The sequence below is a fragment of the Natator depressus genome, chromosome 16 (genome assembly GCF_965152275.1).
Source record: "Natator depressus isolate rNatDep1 chromosome 16, rNatDep2.hap1, whole genome shotgun sequence".
Lineage (NCBI taxonomy): Eukaryota > Metazoa > Chordata > Testudines > Cheloniidae > Natator > Natator depressus.
In genome coordinates, this window is record NC_134249.1 from 20,802,510 (window position 1) to 20,828,803 (window position 26,294).

Sequence of the window (26,294 nt, forward strand, 5' to 3'; positions counted from 1 at the left end):
CGCCGGTCCCCTGCAAGCGGGGACCAGCTGTCCTCTGCCGAGCGGAAACTGGGGGGCAGCCCCCGAATGAGATAGCGAGAAAGGGGGGGCAACAGCTCGCGCCAGCGCTGCCCCCTCTATCCCCCCTCCATTATTACCCTCCCCTCGTTATTGCCCCCAAGCTCTTATCCCCTCCCGCCCGTTATTGCCCCACTCCCCATCCCGTTACCCCAATCCTCCCTTCCCCCATTATTCCCCCCACTCCTCTGGGTGAACCCCCCTTGCCTCACCCATTATTGCCCCGCCCCGCCTGTTCTTGTCCCTCCCCCGTTGCCCGGGCGACAGGCTCCCCCCACCCTCGTGGCTCCTCTGTGGCTGTCCTCAGGGAGGCGAGGCGCTCGATGATGACATCATCATTTCGCGCCAGCACCCCCCCCCTCCTCAGTCGCCTCGGCCGGTACCGGTTGGAGCCCCGAGCGCCGCTGGCCCGCACATGCGCATAGCAGCGCGTGACCTCAGGCCCGGGCCCCTTCCGGGCCCGGGACACCTGTCCCCAGTAGCGGCGGCCACTCGGCCCGGGACCATGGGCAGCGCGGTGAGTGTCAGCGCCAGGGTGCGGCGGCTGGGGGAGGCCGGTGCCCCCGCGGGAGAGAATAGGGCGATCGCCCAGTGACCCGCCGCCTGTCGGCCTCTGCCAGCTCCTGGCAGTGAGAGGCGAGGGACACCGGGAGGATGGGGCTGCGTCCCTGCCCCTCGTGGGCCTTTGCAGTGTTGTTAGCTGACCACGCCGCCTTGAGCGGCCCCTTAGAGTGTGGGTTACCCTCCTGCGAAACCACCTCTTCCCCCTGGGGTTCGGCTGGGACACGCCCAGTGCCTTCCCCCGACCCGCGGAAGGGCTCCGCCTGTCTCTCTCACCGAGAGAAGTCGGGCCGATAAACGATATTACCTCACCCACCTTGCGTCTCATTTGTGGACCCCTCCTCTGCGTGTGCAGTGTGGGTGTAGCTGTGTCCCGCCCAGGATATCAGCGAGACACGGTGGGGGTGGTAATATCTCTTACAGGCCCAGCTTCTCTTGGTGGGAGAGGTAGGCTCTCAAGCTACACACGCCTCCCTTTCATGAATTTATCAAATTCTCTTTTTGAACCCTGTTATGCTTTTGGCCTTCACTACGTCCCCCGGCAGGGAGTTCCACAGGTTGACTGTGCATTGTGTAAAGAAGTACTTCCTTGTGTTTGTTTTAAACCTGCTGCCTCTTAATTTCGTCTGGTGACCCCTGGTTCTTATGTTATGTGAAGGGGTAAATAACACTTCCCTATTTGCTTTCTCCACCCCACTCTTGGTTTTATAGACCTCTATCCTATCTCCCCATAGTTGGGAGGAGGGCATGGGCCACAGAGAGAATGCAAGAGGGAGGGGAGGAAGAGATGGGAGCAAAGGGATGTGGAGGAAGGTAATGGGTAGGGCCTTGGGATAGTAGATTGGGTAAGGTGTGTGTATGTATGTGTGTGTACTGTGTGTTAATCCTTCTCTAAGGGAGGTGGCCCTGCCCACATCGGCTTGTTCTCTGGATGGGTATTGCAGTAGCCTGTGTTGCTCTGATATCAGGTTATTGCTAGGAAATGTCATTCTGTCCAGTGCTATGTTGTGATTTGTGGCTGCACCAAACTGGTTCCTCATCTCGCAGAAGTTTCTTTGATGGTGTGAGTGTGCTCTGACAAATATGTGTGTGCGTATAGCGTGTTGTTTGGTGTCCATGTGTACATATAATGGTGTATGTCTTTATATGTATATACTTATAGGAATATATGCATTGCCAGACTGGATCACCCACAGCCCATCTAGTCTAGTATCCTGTCTGATAGTGGCCAGCAGCAGTTGCTTCAGAGCAAGGTGCAAGAAACCCCATATTAGGTACATGTGGGAATATCTGCCCGTCTCCTAATCTCTCAAATTAGAAAAAGCATGAGGTTTACTATCTCTCCAAAATTTTGTTAACTCCTGATCTGCTATCATTATTTTATACGGTTTTTTCATGTCCTCTCTTTATTTGTAAGGTAAATAATCCAAGTTTTGTAAATCTCTTTTCAGCTGAGTATTTTTCCAGGCCATTGATCATTCTCGTCACTCTTTTCTGAACTCCTAATTCTGGATTATCCTTTTTGGGGGGCGGGCGTGACCAATACTGCACATGATATTGTAGATGAGACCACATCATTGATTTACAGAATGACATTGTAATACTCTGTGTATTCTCCCTCTCAATCTTTATGCATCCTAACATCGTGTTTGATTTTTTGGCCACAGCCGCACACCAAGCGAAGGTCTTCATTGGGCACAGTGTCACCCAGCTCCCTTTCCTGAATTGATAGTCTTAACTTAGAATCTTGCAGGGTGTATGAGGAGTATAATTTTCCCCTCCAGTGTGCATTACTTTTCATTTATCTACATTGAACTTCATTTGCTGTTGTGTTGCCCATTCACCAAGCTTGTTTAGGTCCCTCTGAAGTCCCTCGCAAGCCTCTGTGGGCCTGACTAACTTAAATAATTTTGTGTCATCTGCAAATTTTTGCTACCTCACTGTTTACCTCCCTTTCCAGATCACAAATAAATATATTAAACAACACTGGACCTAATCTAGTGTGATTCTAGTAGAGTTGGTGTTATAGGAGGTAATTATAGCATTTTCATCATGAGCACTCTTTATATCAAGAGAGAATAAAATGTGCCAGCTTGATTGCGTTGGATACTGATGCCTCCATTTACCCCCAGAATGGGATCATCATGGGCAGCAGCACTTTACATGTGTGCACACGCATTCCCCCATCTACCTTAGCTAGCAGGGAAATGTCTGAAAGGGCAGAAGGGGAGTCAGTTTTCAGTGACTTTCTGATCTTTAGCCTGACACCATGGCAAAGGGTGCCAATGATGGTGAGGGTTTTTTGTGTTATGAGAGCCTGGATCCAGACTGGCACTGAGCCAGCCGGAGGGGATGGTCTAAGCTTCTGAGTTGAAATTCCCAGAACCACAGTATCAAATCCAGAAAGGGTTGACTCAGTTTTTCATCCTTCTGAGGTAGATACTCCCTTGTAGCAACAGATCTTTTTAAAAAAAAAAAAAAAGGCAAAATCTTCAAAATAGGGTGTATAAAGTTAGGTATCCAAATCCATAGTTAGGAACTTAAACTTTCATGTGTATGTGCCTAAATACAAATTTTGGTGCCTAGCATTAAAGACTAAGATTAACAATTTTGACTCTGTCCTGTATGATCTGTAATGGGCATTAAACATACTATAGTAAGAGGGGGAGGTTGCCTAATAGTTCCTGGGAAAAATTTCCATTCTCCCTCTTTTGTGAAAGGTACTGTGCACTAGCTAGTTGATCTTTTCTATCCCTATGGCAATTGTAATTTGTGGAGGTGGATGAATTTAGGCCCATATTAGTTAGATCCATGTGAATAGAACCTTGCACCTGTTCTGAACTTTAATGATTTCAGTGGACCTTCCTCCACACAGATCCAGTAGCTTTTGGGGAGAAAGGTGCTGTAGATATGTGAAACATAATTTGTTATATCCTTGCAGAAAACTAGTGTTAATACAGTGTTACGGCTGAGGCCAGGTCTCCACTATAAACTTGCCTCACTATAACTGTGTCATTCAGGGATGTGAAAAATCCGCACCCCTGAGCGACACAGTTATACCGACCTAAACCATGGTGTAGACAGTACTATGTTGACAGGAGGGCTTCTCCTGTTGACATACCTACTGCCTGTTGCAGAGGTTGATAGACTATGCCGATGGGAGAAGCTCTCCCATTGGCATAGTAGTGTCTTCACTGAAGCGCTACAGCTGCACCACTGCCGTGTTTTAAGTGTAGACCTGCCCTGAAAGATCAAACACCTAAGGGTCTACAATTTCAGCGTTAGGCCCTAGTCATGAAATCACTTATGTGCATGCTGAACTTTAAGAGTGAGTGGTTCCTTTGAAGCTACAGCTGGAAGCTTGACATTAACTCCGTTCCTTGAGCTTATACCTTAATAGAAGTTTCTCTTTATAACATTATAAATTATTTGTCAAATTGGTACCATGTACAGTATAATATAAGACTGTCATATATGCAATAAACTACAATATATATGTGCTTCAGACTTGGCTTGATTTTTTTTTTTTAAAGTCTCAGTGAGATAAATAACAAGACAGTTGTTTCAGTAGTTTGGAAGTTATGAATATTTCAGGTCAGCAAGGTGAAACTTATTTTTTTATTTTTTAGATCAACTCAAACATAGAAAGTTGTGGAGCTGTGAAACACCCTAGCAATCTTTTTCACTGTACCTAACTGGTCAGGTGGCACTGGAAAATGTCAAATATTATTTCATTGCAAGAGTTAAATGAGGTCCAGAAAAGTCAACGGATTATTGACCTTTTGCCGAATGGATGATTATGTCATTAAAAATGTAATGTTCTTAAAAGTTTACATTTCATCTTACAACACCCCCTCCCACAGCTGATCCAGTGTCAGTGTTAATCTTATCTAAGAGCATAGACCCATTAAAAGTCATTTATGTTTACATGATGGGCACAGCAGCATGCAAATGAGAACAAGCTGTTGCTGTTAAATGATCCGGTTAGCTCAGCTGTTGGAGCAGATCTCAGATTAACCTGCTGCTAGTTTCATGGTAGAGAATAACAACTCTTCCTCTATGACAAGGCTCAGACATAAAGCCAGTATCTTAACTACACCCCAGCATCATACCATTAAAAAGGGGAGTATTCATGGGCAGGGCAGAGCAGATACAGAAATCAGGTTTTAATGCTCTGACCCTTTATACTTACGAATGTACTTACTCTTAAGTAGGTAAGTAGTTCAATTGACTTCAGTGGGGCTACTCAGCTGAGTAAAATTAAGTAGGTGCATAAGAGTTTGCAGGAACAGGGCCTTAGGGAAGGATTTTAGAATGTTCAGTAATGTTCCAATTAACGGTATTCAAAAAGAGATTATATTTTTAAAAATACAATAAAAATAATATATAGAATGTTGTTGATACTGTCATATCTAATACAGGAATATATCAAGTTCTAAGTTTTGCAATTTGTCCATTAACAATATTTTTATTTAAAAAAATCACTTAAAAGCAGTATAGTGTGTGGAAGCACATTGTTACATATACGATCATGTGTCAGTTTTAGTGTTCTAGACATCATCTGTTAGAAAGATACTTCATTTTCTTAATCACAAGATTAAGAATAATTCATAATATGATTAGAATAATAATGCTGTACATCTATGTATTGTCTTTCACCCAAGGATCTCAAACAACTTTAGAAACTTGAATTAATTGTATGTTATGGGCTTTTTCTGTAGTGTTTCTCATGATAGTACCTGAGCACTTTACTAAATTTGTTCCTATAACACTCTTGTGAAGTAGGGAAGTATTATTCCCATTTTACAGATGGGAAGCTGTAGCAAAGACTGGGGAGGCGACTTGTTCAGGGTCATATAGGATGCCCCTGATAGACCAAGGAGCAGACCCCCAGATCTCCCAAATAACTTAACCACAACACCAATAATTTTCCTCTTTGTTAAGCCCCTGGGTCATACTATTCATTGGTTATTAGGCAGAATTTACTTGGGGATTTCACCTTAAACAGTGCAACAATACATGGCCCCATTAAATAGGTCAGGATTATTATCTCTGCAGGGTTAACTGAGGCAGAGGGTGGTTATGACTTGCCCAAAGTCTCACGTTGAATTAATGAGGCTGTTGTGAGGTTTGTAAAGTACGGGTACTTTAATATCCTGGCATATAAGGTATTATAACCTTATAATAACTAATAGTAGCCTTGGTAATAATAGAAATTAATTTCAAAGGATGCTCTAATAATAAAGTGAAATTTCTTGTTAGTCCTAGCAATGGTAGTATTTCTTCTTCAGCAAAAGAAAGAACTTTCCAGGCCTGTGTGTCTGAACTTTCTCCAGCTGTGAGATGCGAAGTAATAACAAGAAGCAATGTTATGGGGTGTGAAAGAAGGCTAGGGAAGTTCCCCATTATTTAATGGCATTGTCTGATTAGTGTATTGTCATCTGATAATTCCTGGAAATTGGCACATTAGAAGCATGAGGTGAAACGGAGAGCAGCTAACAGACTAATGCTCATCACTGTCAAATAATAACAAAGGTTACATGGAAACATGTTATGATTTTAAATCATAAAAACTGCGTAAGACTAAGGATATTTCATTTATCTTTGTAGAATATGAAGGGAGAAATAAGGTAGGTAAATACCTTTTAAAACTATGGAGCACAGGGAATTGCCATGACAGTGAGCCCTCAAGGCTTATCCAAGCAAAGGGACGTACATCCTGTACAGTGTTTAAAAAACACATTGCTTTGTTTTTCTTGCAAAATGTTCCATTGTTTTCGTTTTGTTTGTTGGAAACCTCATTCTGGGATGTATTAGCAGGAGTGTTGTAAGCAAGACACAAGAAGTAATTCCTCCGCTCTACTCCACGTTGATTAGGGCTCATCTGGAGTATTGTGTCTGGTTCTGGAAACCACATTTCGGGAAAGATATGAACAAATTGGTGAGAGTCCAGAGAAGAGCAACAAAAATTATTAAAGGTCTAGTAAACATGACCTATGAGGGAAGATTGGGGGGAAAAAAGATAGGTTTGTTTAGTTTGGAGAAGAGACGACCTAGGGGGTCATGATAACAGTTTTCAAGTACATAAAAGATTATTATAAGGAGTAGGGAGAAAAACTGTTCTTGTTAATTTCTGAGGATAGGTCAAGAAGCAGTGGGCTTAAATTGCAGCAAGTTTAAGCAGTTTAGGTTGGACATTAGGAGAAACATCCTAACTGTCAGGGTGGTTAAGCACTGAAATAAATTGCCTAGGAAGGTTGTGGAATCTCCATCATTGGAGATTTTTAAGAGCAGGTTAGACAACACCTGTCAGGGATGGTCTAGAGAATATTTAGTTCTGCCTTGAATGCAGGGGACTGGACTAGAAAACATCTAGAGGTCTCTTCTAGTCCTTCAATTCTGTGATTCTGTGATGCTTAGCAAGGTTTAAATTGAGCCCAGAATTGCTATTGTCTTTACTATGCCCTGTATTTATTTGCACAGTACGTAGAAATCCTCATTAGAATAGAGTTTTACTTATAAGTGAATAAGGATCAAATGAAAACCCATACATTAGCGGAACTACTGACATGGGTAAGGACTGGTCATGTTGCAGTATCATGCCCCGTTGATTAAGGGGATGTGCTGTATGTTAATCAACCTTGCAAAATTGTCATGAAAATATACCAGCTCAGAGACACAATCCTCTTGCCTCCACTCCATTGCCATAGTGAGGTTGATGGTAGGCTAATATTAGAATCTAGATAGCATGCTGATTGGGTGTTTTGTAATCATCTAGTTAGGCAGTAACGGAAAAAATTATATTTTACTTTCCCATCAAAAAAATACATTACCCCAGGCAAGTGAGTGAATAGAGTTTTGCAAGGGGGCTGTAAATAGCAGCCAGGTTGGAATAGATCCACCAGACGCTCTCTGTCTCCCTCTGGAGTTTTTTAAACATGTTTTCCTTCTGTTCCTTCCTGCAGGCTTGTTCCTTCCTGGAAATTCAGCAGAAAGTTTGCATTCATAGGTTGCTGAATCTTTTCCATATTAATGGATGACATTTGGTATGTGCACTGCAAATCCTGCTCTGGGACTCTGTGAACTGTGGGGTGCCTGATGCCTGTAATCCCCATTCCCCGCCGTGTCCGTTCTTTCCACGGCCCCCACACAACATGTCTGCATTCAGCCTGTGGCCCAGTAAGGACCACTCACTTGGTGCGCACCAAGTACAACAACTTCGACATCTATCTGAAATCCCGATGGATGTACGGATTCATTCGCTTCCTGCTGTACTTCAGCTGCAGCCTGTTTACCTCCATCCTCTGGGTGGCACTCTCTATCTTGTTTTGCCTTCAGTACCTGGGCATCCGGATCTTTCTGCGTTTCCAGTACAAACTCTCCATCATCCTCCTCTTGTTGGGGCGAAGGCGGGTGGACTTCAGCCTCATGAATGAACTGCTCATCTATGGAATTCACGTGACCATGCTGCTAGTGGGGGGGCTGGGCTGGTGTTTCATGGTGTTTGTGGATATGTAAATAAAGTGAGCGCACGTGGGCTCAGGAGGCGACTCTTACTCTACCCCAAAACATATATCTCCTTTGCCTTTTTTTAAATATAAATTTATTTATCAGTGCTAGTTTTTTGATAAATTCATGTACCTGTCTCTGGAATTGGGTTTATTTTAATTTTATTTTATTTTTGAGGGCTGGGGTGCTGCTTAATTCTGATCCCTGATTGCAAGTGGGCTACATTCGATTTTTGTTTGCACAGTGAAAAGTACATACATTTCCTTTCAGTTCATCGGAGTCTAGCCTGCTGAACTATTCCAGTGGGCATGAAAAGGGCAGTGATTTAACTGGAGGAGGGAAGTCAAATAATTTTGCACCCTGCCCCTTTAATCCATCTGTCTCCTCTTTCTAAAAATGTTCAGTGATGTCCTACACAAGTAATATATAGTCCTATCTACCCAGTCTTCTCCCTCTATATATTCTGGACTTTGCATTATTCTTTGCTAAACATATTGGGCCAAATTCATCAGTGATTTGAGTAGACTTACACCAGGGATGTATTTGGACCATTTTGATATTTTATTTACCTCAGTCTGTAGCTTTGATAGCTTTGAATGGCTTCCCCACTAGGCGTTTAGGGTGGGATCTTCCAAAATCACTTGACATTGACGTATCATTCCATTTGAAGTAATGGAAGCAGAGTTAGGCCCAATGCTAAACGCTTCTGAAAATTCCACCCTCGGCAAATAGATCACTGGAAAATGATAGGCCTAGAGTAACTCATCTCCATCTCTTCCTTAATGCCAAACATATTTGGACCTGATTCTGAGCTTTCTTACTTTGGGTTTACTCTAGTGTCTTCACGGAAGTTACTCCTGAATTGCACCAGTGCAAGTGAGATCAGACTATGGTGTCCTTCATTTAGGGGAACTTGAAAACTAACCAAAATCTGAAAGTGCAGCATTGTGAATTCTTAAATATTATAGAGGAAATATTCTGGCTCTGCCACCAGTTGTGGTAGGGGAAGGTCAAGTAATTAGAAACTTTTTCTGTGGATTTAATAATCGAGAGACAAGTTCTGATCTCAGTCACACCGATCTTAATCTGGGGTAATTCCCCTGAAATCCATTTACGCATAACTGCAACTGAGTTCAGCGCCTGGCCCAAAGTGTCTGTTCAGAGTTACTAGCATTTACTCAAAACAAACTTAGAAAGTTGTCCCTTTCCCCATTTTTCTGTAAGGAATTGCAGATTGATTCCTTACAAGAAGGTTGACTACAAAGACCAAGACCTGTTTCTGTTTTCAAACCATTATAATTCAGTCCATTGAAGTCAGTGGAGTCATGCTGATATAAAGTTAGTGTAAGTGAGATGAGAATTAGGTCACTAATGTATTGAAAAGAACATTTTTGTGGTCCAGTATTTGTATTGCCTTCAGTAGGGTTACTTCACAGAGTCCAATACATACTCATATGCTGAGAAAAAAGGTACTTTTACATTGCAGCTTGTGGGAACAGTGCCTTTTGGTGGTAGACCTTTTGTTTTGCAAATTTGCGGATGCAGAGTAGGGATGCTTCTGTCTGAAGCCTTAATCTAGAGCAAAACCAGAAATTATTTATACGGTCTGATAATCCAGTAATACAGACTGACCACAGGGTGCTGATTAAGGCTGGGTCCCTGCAGAATAAATCTTAGATCAGCACTGCAGGAGCTGAGGGACGTTTCTATGGGAGCAAAGTGGTTAATCAGTGTTGTGCCATGAACCATGTTCTCTTGATGCTCCGTGGTAGTTGCCAGAACTCTGCATGTAACTGCTCCCCTTAGGCTTTGTTCTAGGAGAGCTCACGCAACTGCTGTGTTTATTAAATCTGGCTACCCAACCTGCACTCATCACCCTTGCGTCTGAGCACCTTGCACATTCTTAATTTTGTTTTACTAATATCTTATGTTTAAGGCTAAGATTTTGTCATGGGTATTTTTTAGTAAAAGTCACAGAAGGCCACAACACACAATGCTGTTGGGACTTGCAGCTGCTCCAGCTCCGCCACTGCCCCCGGGGGACTGACCCAACTCTGACTGGCTGCCGGTCAGCTGTTTTGGTGGCCTGGGGTTAGCCACTGGTCAAAGGTTCTGGCAACTGTGATTTGAGCAGCCCCGAGACTGACAGCTGCTCCAGCCCTGCCCCAGAAGAAGTCCTGGAGGTCCCAGAAAGTAATGGAATCTGCAACCTCCATGACAGTATCACTGCCTTACTTATGTTTCTTATATATGAGTTTCCAGAATTGATGGGAGGGAGGGAGATCCTCTGTGATACTTCCATTCCCCAATCCTCCCACCCAAAATTTGGAGGCCCAGATTCTGGGCTCCAGTGCGCAGACCCTTTCTAGCAAAGCTGTATCGGGTCTCTAGGGAGGGCGGTTTCCCAAGTGGGATAACAATGCCCTGTTATCTCCATTCTCCATGCAGCTCCCAGCCTAAGGGAGTAGGAAGGATTAGAGTTGGAGTACTCTGGGCACCGATTATCCTAGCCTCCCTGACAATTCATAGGGAGTCACTGCAGGCAATATAAGTTACAGCAGCCTTGGAGCTGCTCTGACTAATGCTGGGGCCCCAGCAGCCCCCAAACCATCCAAAATCCCAGAGCTGCAAAAGTCAGGTAAAGCCACTTGTGCTCCTCCCAACTGTGCCTGGCTGGCACATCACAGAATCTGGCTTTAAGTCAGGTGGAAACTCTTGGCAGAGGGGATCTCTTTCAGTACTTATTTAAATAACAGCCAGAAGAGGGGTCACTGGAGAGTGTGCTGTCTTGATTTCCCCTCACCTGCTCCATCTTCTGCATGAGCTATCTACTGCAGTCCCAGTCCTTGTTGATCCAGGGAGCCAGGCACCAAATATGCACCCCTGTGTTTCAGTGCATTGCGGTGTTCCTAGAGTGCCATGCTGGCCCTCGGTGTCCAAAATTGGATATTACTTATCAAGTGAATGTCCGTCTAAAGTCAAGTAAAAGGGAAATGTTTATCAAATCAAGGAAAGGAGCAGACCAAGTCAAGGATAAAAGGTCACATAAAAGATTAAATGTAGATGAAAATTGTGCCCTATATATGAAAATGATCCCCCAATTTGTTCCCTACACCCAAATGTCTGCTGTCAAAATGCCCTAAAGCTTCACTTACCAAGACCTGACTTCAGGACTCTGTGATTCTCCTGGAAAGGTGGATAACTTGGAAGGCTGTAAATGCATGGTGTGATTACAGCAGGCGAACAAGTAGCAAGATTCCTATGTTCTATTCCCACATGTGTCACTATTGCTGAGAGCTTGGGTAAGTCCTTTAAACTGACTCATTTTCCACATCTGTAAAATGGAGATTATACCTGCCTTCCTTTGTAAAGTGCTAATGATCTTTGTTTGAAAGGTACTAAATACACAAAGGGAAAAATATTATGTCACAGGCACTAAGCCAGTGCAAGACCTGTATTCCTTAACATCACCATCACCTATGCATTGTATCAGCTGCAGCTGGGGAAATGATGACCTTTGAACACCAATGTTGGCAGGTAAGAGGAAGAGGGAGTAGTTTTCAAATTCTTAAAATGTGTCAACTTGAACATTTTAGGTGTACATGAATAGAATAATATTTGGCACCTATATAGCACTTTTCATCTTCAAAGTGTTTTACAAACACTAGCTAATTAATCCTCACAACATCCCTAGGAGGTTGCTGAATAAGTAAGATCTTGGTAACGATTTGGGATTGTAATCAGTGTTTTAATACAGGGATTTTATTTTTAAGCATTTAAGTTTACTTTTAATTAAAGGTTTTTCTCAAGGAGTTGAGATGTTCAAGGTGACCTACAAGTTCAAGGAGGTGAAGGTGGGCTGTGAGGGGAAAATCCTGTTAACCAAGCCAGAGCTATATTATGGACAGAATTCAGAGTAGCAGCCGTGTTAGTCTGTATTCGCAAAAAGAAAAGGAGGACTTGTGGCACCTTAGAGACTAACCAATTTATTTGAGCATAAGCTTTCGTGAGCTACAGCTCACTTCATCGGATGCATAAAGTGGAAAATACAGTGAGGAGATTTATATACACACAGACCATGAAAAAATGGGTGTTTATCATACACATTATAAGGAGAATGATCACTTAAGATGAGCTATTACCAGCAGGAGAGTGGGGTGCGGGGAGAGAAAACCTTTTGAGTGATAATTAAGGTGGGCCATTTCCAGCACATTTCCAGGAGTTAACAAGAATGTCTGAGGAACGGCGGGGGGGAATAAACAAGGGGAAATAGTTTTACTTTGTATAATGACTCAACCACTCCCAGTCTCTATTCAAGCCTAAATTAATTGTATCCAATTTGCAAATTAATTCCAATTCAGCAGTCTCTGGTTGGAGTCTGTTTTTGAAGTTTTTTTTGTTGAAGAATGGTCACTTTTAGGTCAGAAATCGAGTGACCAGAGAGATTGAAGTGTTCTCCGACTGGTTTATGAATGTTATAATTCTTGACATCTGATTTGTGTCCATTTATTCTTTTACGTAGAGACTGTCCAGTTTGACCAATGTACATGGCAGAGGGGCATTGCTGGCACATGATGGCATATATCACACTGGTAGATGTGCAGGTGAACGAGCCTCTGAGTAAACGACACAGTGAAGCGTGTGCTTTCAATATGCAATTTTTTCTCATAAAGCTTTCTTCATTGCAAAAATCCTTTTTATAAAAAAAAGAAAAAAATTGTCAGAACAGACCAAATAATAAAATGGGTAGAAGATGGAATTTATTCCTATGTCTTTAGGAGTCAGACAAATAGCCAATTAATGTTAGTTGCCAGAAATATTTTAGCCTGAGCAGGTATGTGCAAACCCTACTCCACTGTGGAAATCAGTTTTCCCTTGGATTTATTCCTGTTTCCCAAACTCTCAGACATGAGAGAGAGCGAGCCATGGTCAGCTTAAAAATAATTAGAAAAAAAAAGTTCATTATATTACAGATAACACTATAGATAATTAAAACTGAAATGATTTGAAAAATTTAACCAACTTTTCACCATTGGTGCTTTTTGCTTTGCTTTTCCAGTTTCATCTTGGACAATGAGATAAACTCGTCACTGTCACTTTTGTTTTTAATCAGTTTTTCCTTGATCCTCTCATGCTGCTTCTTTGGGCTACTGCAGATTAATGTTTGTTTGGTTTTCAAAATGCTTCCAGGGGAATTTAAAAAGAAACCATAGAAGCATTTCTATTTGTCTTAAGTTCTGAGAGAGGTTATTTTTACCAGACCGACATTTTGGGCTGTATTTGATCTGACAGTGTCCCTTTGGGGTCCAATCCTGCAGTCTTTGCACATCCAAAACTCCCTTTGATATCTCCTTTTCAAGTCATTGAAGGTTTCAGATATGCAGGGAATAGAAGACCTTTATGTTTTTGAAGCAGGAACTCCCAATCTGTTACAGCAGACTTGAGGGCAAGGATGATTGTATGTGTGGTAACAAAGTCACATTAGCTCTGCCCTTTAACTGATGAATGTCGAAAATACAATGCAAAGTGTTTGATTTGCACCATGTTAACCTTTTGAAACATGGATACAACTCAGTGTGTTGAATGCCTGTTGAGTTCTTTATGAAACATGCCACCTTCAATAAACTTTTTTTTTTTAATGTCTGAATGGATTGGTTGTTTAAACCAATGGGAAAATGTTAGAGATTCTGTTTTACAAAAATACTACCACTCCGCTCTGGTATTGTTTGCCATCCACATTGCACAGATGTAAATTATTACAGCAGATGCGAGGCAGTAGAGAATCAGGCCCAGTGTAATTAAGCCTCACAGACATCCTTGTGAGGTGAGTGTAATTATATCGATTTTTATAGCTGGGTAAATTAATGATTAGGAAGGTTAGTCACCAAGGAGTTATTGGGAGAGCCAGGAGTCCTGGCTCCCAGTCCCTTGCTCTAACATGACTTAGGTCTTGCCATATCCCCTTGCAGGTGTGGAGTAGATGCACAGGTTGCTGTCTGCTGTCCCTCTCCTGTGTGGGGATGAGATTGCACTACAGCATTGTGATCACGATTCAGCAGTCAGTGTAGGCCATGACCAATTGTGGGGTTAATCTCAGTTGATGCAAAAAGTGAGAAGTGCCAGAGACTCCATAACATCTACTAAGGACGTTGTTATTGCTCCTGATTTTACATAGAAGGTACTCAGATGGTAGGGTGATGGGCAGCAGCATACACAGATCCAAGATAGATGCTGAACATGATTTGTCCTGGTCTGCACTAATTGGTTAGCTTTGTGTAATGTTTTCTAGCCAATGAAGCCATGGGCTCCAGAGAGACAAGTATGGAGAGGGCGATTGCAAGCAGGAAAAGATAAACTTCTGGAGCAGCTTTCATGTGGCTCCAGGAACCCAAACCTTCCCGTAAGGGGCACAAAGAGGCCGTAGCCACTACTACTGCCCAAAAGCTAGAATATCAGCCACAGAGTGCTGGGGGGAGAGGAGGTTGTGAGGGGTTGGATCACAGAAACCCCCTGGGAGCTGCCACCTGATGTGCTAAGACTACTTCTCCTCCTGCTTTCCTGCTCTGCCAGCGTAGGACACAAGCACCCTGCCTGGTTTGAGCCAGACCTGCTAGCCTGCTGCAGAGCCAGACCCAAGTCTGAACCACGTCCCCTAACAGCTGTAGGCTTAACTGAAAGCAGCTTACAGAAGTGTGCTTGTCTTTAACACTCAGATGCCCAATTCCCAATGGGGTCCAAACCCTAAATAAATCTGTTTTACCCTCTATAAAGCTTATACAGGGTAAACTCATAAATTGTTCGTCCTCTATAACACTGGTAGAGATGCACAGCTGTTTGGCCCCCCAAGTATTAATACATACTCTGGGTTAATTAATAAGTAAAAAGTGATTTTATTAAATACAGAAAATAGGATTTAAGTGGTTCCAAGTAGTAACAGACAGAACAAAGTGAATTACCAAGCAAAATAAAATAAAAGATGCCAGACTAAGTCTAGTACAGTAATAAAAACTGAATACAGATAAAATCTCACCCTTAGAGATGTTTCAGTAAGTTTCTTTCACAGACTGGAGCTGGACACCTTCCTAGTCTGGGCACAATCCTTTCCCCTGGTACAGCCCTTGTTCCAGCTCAGGTGGTAGCTAGGGGATTCCTCATGATGGCTGCCTTGCTTGTTCTGTTCCACCCATTTATATATCTTTTGCATAAGGCAGGGATCCTTTGTCCCTCTGGGTTCCCACCCCTCCTTCTCAGTGGGAAAGCACCAGATTAAAGATGGATTCCAGTTCAGGTGACATGGTCACATGTCCTGTCAGACCCCAAGCCTTCATTCCTCTCAGCCTGTCTCACAGGAAGGCCTACCTGCAACCAGAGCCATCCACAGTCAATTGTCCTGGTTGACGGGAACCATCAAGATTCCAAACCACCATTAATGGCCCACACTTTGCATAACTACAATAGGCCCTCAGAGTTATATTTCATATTTCTAGTTTCAGATACAAGAGTGATACATTTATACACATAGGATGACCACACTCAATAGATTATAAGCTTTGTAATGATACCTTACAAGAGACCTTTATTTTAGTTACATTATATTCACACTCTATATATAGAGTTCAGAGTAGCAGCCGTGTTAGTCTGTATCTGCAAAAAGAAAAGGAAGATTTGTGGCACCTTAGAGACTAACAAATTTATTTGAGCATAAGCTTTCGTGAGCTACAGCTCACTTCATCGGATGCATTCAGTGGAAAAGTGAGCTATTACCAGCAGCAGAGCGGGGGGGGGGGCGGGGCTGGTAGTGATAATCAAGGTGGGCCATTTCCAGCAGTGGACAAGAACGTCTGAGGAACAGCCGGGAGGGGCGGGGGGCGGAGGGGGATGGAATAAACATGAGGAAATAGTTTTACTTTGTGTAATGACCCATCCACTCCCAGTCTTTATTCAAGCCTAAGTTAATTGTATCCAGTTTGCAAATTAATTCCAATGCAGCAGTCTCTGCTTGGAGTCTGTTTCTGAAGTTTTTTTGTTTAAGAATTGCCACTTTTAGGTCTGTAATCGAGTGACCAAAGAGGTTGAAGTGTTCTCCGACTGGTTTTTGAATGTTATAATTTTTGATGTCTGATTTGTGTCCATTGATTCTTTTACATAGAGACTGTCCAGTCTGGCCAATGTACACGGCAGAGGGGCATTGCTGGCACATGATGGCATATATCACATTGGTAGATGTGCAGGTGAACGAGCCTCTGATAGTGTGGCTGATGTGATTAGGCCGTATGATGGTGTCCCCTGAATAGATATGTGGACACAGTTGGCAACGGGCTTTGTTGCAAGGATAGGTTCCTGGGTTAGTGGTTCTGTTGTGTGGTTGCTGGTGAGTATTTGCTTCAGGTTGTAATAACAGTAATAGCTCACCTTAGGTGATCACTCTCATTGCACTGTGTATGGTAACACTCATTGTTTCATGTTCTCTGCATATAAATCTCCCCACTGTATTTTCCACTGCATGCATCCGATGAAGTGAGCTGTAGCTCACGAAAGCTTATGCTCAAATAAATTGGTTAGTCTCTAAGGTGCCACAAGTCCTCCTTTTCTTTTTTTGAATGAGAATGATAGGAGCAAAACGGTGTACTGGCATCAGAGTTCTGTGTGTGGGCGTGGCCCATTCAGAGTCATGTCCTGTGCAGGATCACTAATTTAAGCAAAATTAATGCGTGTGCTCTCTGAGCATACATCATGAAGCTGACCATTTCACTTCTCAACATTTTAAGAATCAGGCTGCTTTAATTGGCGATAATGTGCTATTTGTGTAAGAGAGCAAGCTCAGGCCAGATTCTGGTTGAGTTACACCAGTGGAAATCCACAGTAACTCCACTGAAGGCACTGGAAATATACTAGTGGAAGTAAAATCAGTATATGAGCCCTTTGTAAGTGCATTAGTTGGTGAAAAGCTAATTCCATTCTGCTCCATGTTCTTAGACAAGTCATAACAACTTGTATTTATACAGCATCTGTCATCCTCGTGCATTTGACAAACTTAACAAGTTGATATTCAAATTGTACACGGGGGACCACATCCTCAGCTGGTGTAAACTGGTGTAGCTCAAATGAAGTAAGTGGCGCTAAACCAATTTGCGCCAGCAGAGGATCTAGCCCTGGGATTACTTCAATCATCTCCTTGCTGTATCCAGCTGCTCCATTGTATTAAAAGACAGCTAAAAATACACGAACTATTTTCCTAATGGTGTTCATCTATGCAAGCAAGTGCTGTAGTTGCCATAGCTTAGTTACGTGATGACAGATGACTGGGCAAGACACCCGCTCTTCCATCAATGGCTGGGGAGGTGCCACAGTGGCTTCTATTGCGGCATGGTCCACACTGTGAAAAAGTTTGAGAAGCCCTTCTCTGAAGCACCAGGTGTTGGCCGCTTCTGGAGGCAGGGTACTGGACTTGGTGGATCTTGTGTCTGATCTGGTACAGTAAATCCTTTAGTTTCTAGTTAGTAGATAGGGCAAGATGTAGTGTGGTGCAAGCCATACAATGGGATAGATAAAAGGAGGCATTTGATCAGCTAATGAGTTTGGAGTCCTGTAGGTGTGCTACATTTATAAGACTATCTGTGCTTGAAAGCATGTTATCCATGGCCTTGTGACTCCCAAAGCACTTGAGAGATGCAACCATCTTAGTAACAACCCACTCCTTGTCATGTTGGATTGCTTACAAAAGCCCTGTATGTGCTAAGGAAATGCAAACTATTGCAACCATATTGATGTTAAGTCTACATATTGCAAGATCAAGCAGCATTTGTGCAAGCCATGCCTTGCACTTGTTGCAATAGTGTCTACGTTAGGGGTTTGCACACTGGTAATTACATCAGTGTATGAATTTCCTTTTTGTAGACACGGCCCAAGAGCCAGATTTATCTTGTAGGCCTAAGCCCTACTCAGGGGCTGCGTGGACCTACGCCAATCAAGCAGAAACACCCGGAGCTATTGCCACAACTGCTTCTGGAGCTCTTCAGCATGCGGGGTGTGTGTGTGTGTCTACTGCGCATTCCCTTAGGAGGGTGCAGTGTGGATGGTGCACGGCAAAGCCGTGCCCCCTCCCTGCCACGTTTTGGGTGGTGGAGCCCTTGGGAGTGCTAACAGGGAACAGTCCCTGTGCTTAGAAGAGCTGTGATTGTGGCTGACCCCTGTGCCAGGAAATCCAAAGGGCTAAGCTTCCTTCTGCTTTCTCCTACTTGTTCATCACAAACAGGGACAGTCTGGCCTGGAGCTCACTCCCTGAGCTATCATTCCCAATGCAATTAACCCACGGTGATAGGCAAGGTCTTGGGGTTTGTTTGTTTTTTTTCTGGAAGCTGTGAAAACTAACAAGGTGTGTTTACTCCCAGGAAAGGCTTTTAGGGATGCTTTTGCACAGTGACACAGCCGTTCGAGTGAAGACACTGCTGGGAAAAATGAAGCCTTGTTATCTTTTAACATCTTTGTTTAGCAAACAAAGTTTCCATAGCCCCTGGACAGCTATGTTGCCAAGGGGAAAAAACACTCATCTCATTTCTTCACCAGCCAATTCACCTTGTTAATTTTCTCTTCCTGCTTCAAAGCAGTCGTCATGCCCAGAAAATGTCAGTTCAAAGCAAAGTTTTTGTCCAGTAATAAGCCAATGAAAATTGCTAAGTACAAGATATTTTTATTCAGCTACTAAAAACTGTGCTTAAGGGATATCAAGGGCTGGGGTTGTCAGGGTTTGCTCTGAATTTTTGCTGCTTTGGTGGCTCTAAATCAGAGTTTAATCCCGGATGCACACTAAAGTGGGGCTTATCTCCATGCAAAATTGTACCAGTTTAACTAAAGGTGTGGTTTTAAAGTAATTTAGATAAACTAGTGCAAACCCCTGTGCGGACACTCTTAAATCAATATAAATCTGACCCGTCAATTTAAAATAAGCCAGAATAAGCCCCTCTTAAACCAAAATAAAAACATCCATCCAGGGGTTATCAACTAAATTGATTTAAAAAACATTTTAACTTAAACTAGTGTGGCTTTCTTGAGTAGAGAAGGCATAAGTCAAACCAATGCAACTTCTGGATGTAAACAGGGCCTTATCTCAGAGTTTGCCTAGTGTCTTATGGCCTCTCAATGGTTTAACTTGTAACCTTCCTTCGATAATAAACATCATGGTGCTCCTCTTAAATCCTCAGAAAAGTCCTTTCAGACAAGACATTTGTTGGTGAAGGGAGCAGGGGAGAAGTTGGGGTGATTCAGAGTGGATAAGGAGAGGCGAGTAAATAGTTGAACTGAACTAGCCTTGATAGATACCACATAAACCACTGGAGACAAATACTGAAGTCCTTGCCTAGTTCTTACTCAGACGAATCTCCCATTGGCTCCAGTGAGAGTTTTTACTTTTTAAATTTTAAGTTTTTACATTTGTTAGTCGCTAAGGTGCCACAAGTACTCCTTTTCTTTTTTTCCTGAGGAAGGATGCCAAGGTTGTACATGTTAATGAAATGAACCACTCTTCCCTTCAGATTTCCTGCTCTTTTTGGGAATGTTCCTACTGAGTAAATTGCTCTCAAGGAGTAAAGACATTTTTATGAAAATTTTGCCAAAAATTAATAAATTGGAGAAAATCGCCATCTGTTTGCGGCCATCCAAAAAAGAGGTGAAGTTCATGAAATAAATGATTTGTTACAAATTATTTGCCCAGCAAGGGGGGGAATTTGCATTGGGTGGGCAGAGGCTTCCTTGTTATTTGCCAAAAGCAAAAGAATGAAATCAGTACAAAATGGAATTTCATTTCCAAGCTTCTAAAACTATTTAAAAAAAGCATAATGCTGCCCCTCAAATATGGTATCACAATCATTTATTCCAATATCAAAGATACATGAAACCTCACAGCAGGAGACCGTAGCCACACACTCAGGCCCTTAAAGGATCCATCATTACCTTTATCCTAAACCTATATTTCACCCCATTGTACCTAGCAATTGCAGCATATATACACCTTCACATTATATGGGGCCTATCCTGTTCCCATTGACGTTTATGGCAAAACTCCTGCTGATGTCAGTGGAAGTGAGATCAGGTCTATACTTCGACCCCTGCTGTAGGAAAGCGCACAGGTACCAACCAACAGCAGAGGTGGAAAGTGAGACTTGTAGAGCCTATGGATGAAATCCTAGTTCTGTTTGAAGTCAATGGCAAAACTCACTCAGACTTCAGTGAACCCAGGATTTAATCCTCTGTTTCTCTCCAACAAAGCTGGTTGTTCTCTGGAAAATGACTAACACATTTGTAAACTGCTCACAAGGTCAGATTACAGCATGCATCTATTCATAGCCATCTCTTTTCATCGGTATATAGCATAAAAAATATATATATTGGGCCAAATCTTGGAGTCCTTACTCCATTTTTATCCAGGCCAAACTTCCACTGACTTCACCAATGGCACATTATTTCAGTGCACCCTGGTGATTCTTCATGGGTTTGGGGCAGAAAAGCCCATGGTGCTGTCCTTTATACACTCCCGCAAATGGATGCTGGAAGGGCTGGACAAAAACATTAGAAAGACTCTTTAATCTGAGATGGAAACTTTATTGGGAGACATCTAAGGGACTGGATAATCTGCTGCACATACACTGGGCCTTCAGTGAGGAAATGGTTTTGCTGTGAAAAGTGTGAACCCACAGGGTTGAATTCAACTCTGGTGTACGCAAATACTATTCTACTGTGGAGACCAAAGTCAAGATATAATAAAAAGGCAGGTGTGACCCAAACCTTCAAGAATCAGCCCTGGTGCCCCACCATGGAGGAATGAAAAGTAAAGCTCCCAGCTTCCCCTCCCCTTTATTGTTTGGCACAATATAAGGAAGTTACTGAGGAGACTGAGGGTGAGGGATAGCTCAGTGGTTTGAGCATTGACCTGCTAAACCCAAGAGCCAGGGGGTTGGACTAGATGAGGTCCCTTCCAACCCTGGTATTCTATGATTCGGCGGGGAAGGGGGAAATACGAGGGCTCATTCACAATTTGATATTGATGCATTTGTGACCTTAAGCGTCTTTTGTGTCCCTTGTAGCACATGTTCCAGGGGAGTAAGTAGGGGATGGCTCAGTATTTAAATGTTTATTCAGCATTTGCCGCAGAGAGAAAACTTGCTTCAATCTGCAGAGATGCCAGTTGGTATTTTTTTTTATATATTTTATTTTGGGAGCAAGCCAAATACTGGATGTTATGAAGTCTTTGGTGGCTGCTGCCTGCTTGTTCCATACCAAGCATAACTTTGTATATATTTTTATCATCAAACTCGGTCCCATGCATCTGAATGTGCAAACAAGGGCTACTCCTCCAAGGGGGAACTTGTTCATTTTCCTTGGCCACTTTGTTTTAAAGATTTTCACACACTAAGATGTCCTTGCGGTGCGAATGAGACAGCAATGCGTGCAGTCAGATCATAACAAGAACAACAAGTTGATTTGATGGGAACGGCAAAGTGGAACAAATTCATGCTCCTTTAGTCCCTAATAATGGATCTTAACATAAGTGTTTGTCTATCTTAAAAGGTTAAGATGACTATGGGATATTAAATTAGTTTTTCTTCTTTTGTGGGCGTGGGGCACATTGAATATTTGTATGAAAGGGTTTGTATGAAAGGGTTAACCTTCTTCCCAGCACAACAGAAAGCCATTGGGCATGAATGTCTCTCACAAGTGTAACTTCATTGACTTGAATGGGATTGCTCCTGATTTAAGCCCTGCTACAGAAAACTCTATTGAAGAAAGCACTTCAGTGCATGCTGCACTTCTGTTGAAGTCAATCAGAGTTAAGCAAGTGTTTAAATGATTTCCTGAATAGGGATACACTTAACTTAGTGCTTTAGTGCTTGTCTGAATTGAGGCCTTTTGCTAGTGCAAGTGAGAGGAGAATCAGGCCCATTATCTCAGTTTAACTGCTACCCGCACAAAGCCAAGGATCAGTGCTACAGAACAGGAAGATATCTTAGGAATATCTGACAAATATATGTACAGTTGGGGACTACAAGCCTTGAATTCATAATACAGTGCAATGTATTGAACATGACAGCGCTCTCTGGAGGATAGAATAGATTAAATACCCTTGCTGAGTCAGCAGATAGGACAAGCATTGAGTGGATGGCAAAGGCCAAACTAGGTTCCAGGTCAGGAAAGCAGCCCATTGGTGGAGCCATTTGCATGTGTGGGTAAGGGAAGCTTGTTCTGCAGCTGTGAATTCAGTACATTCAAATAGCAATCAATGGACTTTGAAAATGAAAAGAGAAAAAATACAGATAGGTTGAGATTTTCAATGCAAGCGCCTGTCAATTTCATTAGGGGTTGTGTGGCTAAATTCCTTTCCCAGCATTGCAAATCTGAACCACGGGATTTGGCTTCATGTAGGTTCACCCAAAAGCACGATGTATAATATATATTAATAATAATTAATAATAAAATAAATAAAATAATAATTAATACGGGTACAGTGTCTTCCACTGAAGGATCTCAAAATGCTTCATCCTCAGTTATTATTGAATTGAATCTCACAACATCCCATTTGAAATAGGTATTGTTATCCTCATTTTACAGATGGGGAAGGATGACTGGGTGGTTAAGGCTTTAGCCTGGGACATAGGACACCTGGACGTAATTCCTGGCTCTGCCACAGACCACTTGGAAGGATAAGAATATTTCCTGTGCTCCACCCTTCGTCTGTCTTGTCTATTTACATTGTTAGCTCTTCAGGGCAGGGGCCATCCCTTCCTATGTAGTTGTACAATGCTGAGCACAATGGGCTCCATATGTCAGGTAGGGTCTCTAGGTGCTATTGTAATAAAAATAAATAACTAAATGACTTGCCTAAGGTCACTCAGGAAGTCCTTGGCAGAGCTGGGAATAAAATTCAGATGTCCTAATTCCCAGCCCTGTGCCTTAACCACAGAATATTCTAGTTGCGCAGTGACCGGGAAGGCAAAATCGCCAGTCATTGTGTATGTAGCAGTAGCAAATTCCTATCTTTTTCAGTTCCAAATTTTGCTCTCTTTTTGCATCCAGTTTCTTTTTTTCTTTGTTTCTAATAAAAGCATCAAAAGTGACTATGGATGTCTTTTTAAATGTTTATGGTCATGTTATCCATCAGATACATATTTACAATCATTCATTAAATTAGGATGTACGTTTCATTCCTCTTTCTTAGAATATTAATGCCTACTTGTGGCTGAAATACCATATGAATATTCATTAACAAATCAATCAATTCCTCTGCCAGGAATGATGTCATCTGAGCAATAACTGGAGCAGTAATCGAGCGCACTATGAAAAAGCAATGAATGCCATCAGATCTAATGTTTATTGAACTGCTTCTGGGTAAATCACAGTATGGTTTTTGTCTGCTTTTCTGTGTATTAACTGGTACTCTAATTCCTAACTATCCACAGCTATGACATGCACGTTCCATCCTTACTAGGAGCATGTAACACTATGGAGCTGCCAGGTGTTAAGGATTTGCTCAGCTACAATGAATTGATCTGCAATGATTCCAGGGACTACTTGGCTAAAAATCTACCCTACAACAACATGGGCACTAAAGGAGAACTTGCATTGCTATCAAAGCTGTTACATAGTAGGAAAGGGGTAGCATTTTCTTGAAAATAAATGGGCCTAAGTGTCCTTTCACTGGCATAACTCCATGCATTTCTTTGGACTTGCTCATGGTTTATAATATTATCCAAAAATGTTATTGTAACAGCGTCATAATCAGGACGCTAGTGTAAATATGCATAATACCTTTGGCTACAGCCTACAGTGGAGTTGTGCCACTAATCGGCTGAGGATATGGCTCTAAATAATTAAAAGCGTGCCCCTGCTCATATTGAAATCAATGAGAGCTTTTCCTTGACTTTGAAGGCAGCAAGGTTGGAAGCTAAAGTTATGTGTGTCAGGGATCCCTTTAGAAACCTTTTCTTTTAAGGGTTTTTGAATCAACTTTTAAAAAGAAATGTTATCCTTCATATCTTCCTCTGATCTTGACCAGTGCATTCAAAATCCCTCAGTCCCATAAAACCAAATAGGAAGAGTGAGTCTGATTTGAGCTAAATGTTTTTTTCTGAGATGACTTTGATATGACAGTTTTTCTCTGAAAAGGGCTATTTTTTTTCTTGGACAAAGTACAAGGCCACAAGGGGGAAATCAAAATGAATCTTTAAAAAAAAAAAAAAAAAAGTCAAAATACTCAAGATTTCCTTTTTATTTTCCTCTTGTTTTCTGCTTGTTGAAAGAAACAAATAACCTAACTTTAAAAATTAGCAAAACTTTGGCTGGTATTGTGTGTGCCACATACATCTGGTCTTATTGGTTTTCCTGTATTGAGAAAAACACTTTTAGCCTGCCTGAGAAAGTAGTATTTTAAAGAGACTGCTGTACATTCTGATTGTTCTTTTTTGGGGTGCTCAGATACTGTAGCGATGGAGATTAGGATGGATCTTATATTGTTCCCAAATAGAAGGGCATTCTTAGAATGTTTTTATCAAAGATGCTAAAGTCAATAGAGGGTTGACTGGATTTGTTATAAGCTTGATGGGATCCCACTTTTACAAAGGAATAGGACTCAGGAGAAAACTCTCACCACTGAATTTCTTATATAGTAGGGTCCATTCCATGCATCTAGAATAGCTTCTTTGGAATTGTATTTGGGTGCTTCTAATTTGAAGACACATTAGCTTGAACCAAGTCTTTACTGCTACTAATATTAATTCTTAGCCTTTTATATCTTTAGCACACTGTACAAATGTTAACAAATTCTCACAATACTCCTCCTCTAAGAAACTCGAGGAAAACTGAGGCAGAAAGGCAAATCACTTTCCCAAAACTACATGAAAACTAACCAGATAGGAGTTAGGAACTTCCTGGCTCCCAGACTCAGGTTCATTCCTCTAGAGATCATGCTGTCTTTTTGTGTTCAGTGCACCTCTAGTGTTGTTTCAATGTGCTTGGCATACCACAACCTTCCCTTATGATTTCAATGGGACACTGAAACAGGAAGTTAGGCAGAAGGGACGTTGTCTCAGCCTAATAGGTGGTCTTGGAGCACAACAGCTGAATAAAAATACCAGCAATGAAATGACTGGCTGCACTTGTTATTTTATGAACATTAGAGGGTCTGTGTCAGATCCAAATGTTAATTAAATGTGGCTTTTTGCAAAATACATTGTTTATCAGAGTACAGACAGAACAGGAATGTGAATTGATTGTACTGTTTGTTTTTCAAAACGGAACAATGTAACCCTGTCAGTTCCCTCAGATATCTCTATGCATAAACCCTCCTTAATGAATATGATTGTCTTTGTTAATGCTTCTGAGCACAGCCGCAAAGAGCTGCAGAAGCGAGAGCCGGCCCCTGCGGAAAGCCAACTACCTGTATCATTATGCAAATATAGGGAAGGCACTCCTTTTTCCACTGATCATTTCTTTGCACTGGTTGTCTCTCTACTAAAATATAGCCATTTGGCTTGCTCTTGTGAATTGCTGAGCACCCTCAGCCTCCCATAAAGTCAGTGGGAATTGAGGGTGCTTTTGGAGAGACGAGGTGGGTGATATAATATCTTGCATTGGATCACTTCTGTTAGGGAAAGAGACAAACTTTCAAGCTTACACAGAGCTCTTCTTCAGGTCTCTCGGAGGCATTCTTTACCTTATGGGATCAGGCTCTCTGTTTCCCTGGCTTTTTGCAGCTATTTATGAACCAGAGAAAGAATGCTTGGTTTTAAACAAATATTTCTCCCCCATGTAAAGACTGGTTAGGCTAGATAGGCCCTGTTGAAACTGATTAACTTGGACAGAAGCTTGTTCTTCTTTGAATTGTGTCCATTGGAATAAATGGACTTGCACATGCTTAAATCAGGTGTGAACCTGACCCATTAACTAACTAAGCCTCACAATAGCAAGTATTACTATCTCTGTTTTACAGAGGTGTAAATTGAAGACCAGAGAGGTCAAGAGACTTATTTAAGGTCACACAGTGAACCAGTAGCAGAGTTGTCAAAGAAGTCAGGAGTCCTGATCCACAGGCTTTTCCTGTAATCACCAGACATCACTCACTGCAACTCTGTGTAAGGATCCCTGGGACTGGAACTTTGGTCTGTGGAGCCTGGGACAGC

At 42.2% G+C, this 26,294-nt stretch overlaps 2 protein-coding genes across 2 annotated transcripts in view; both read left to right on the forward strand.

The window, feature by feature from the left end:
- Window positions 1-436: 436 nt before the first annotated feature.
- On the forward strand, window positions 437-8,187 carry TMEM250 (transmembrane protein 250). Its single transcript, XM_074973949.1, has 2 exons — window positions 437-574; window positions 7,584-8,187. Exon 2 carries the CDS (start codon window positions 7,717-7,719, stop codon window positions 8,134-8,136), a length of 420 nt encoding a protein of 139 aa, XP_074830050.1. The 5' UTR covers window positions 437-574; window positions 7,584-7,716; the 3' UTR covers window positions 8,137-8,187.
- NACC2 (NACC family member 2) overlaps window positions 527-26,294 on the forward strand; it is a 120,321-nt gene continuing 94,553 nt past the window's right edge. The window contains exon 1 of the mRNA XM_074973947.1: window positions 527-574. The gene's annotated coding sequence lies outside the window, so the exon portion shown is untranslated. The remainder of the gene's footprint in view (window positions 575-26,294) is intronic.

Bases quoted from the DNA above. Each gene is read 5' to 3' on its own strand.
- TMEM250 (XM_074973949.1), top strand. From the start codon at position 7,717: ATGCCTGTAATCCCCATTCCCCGCCGTGTCCGTTCTTTCCACGGCCCC.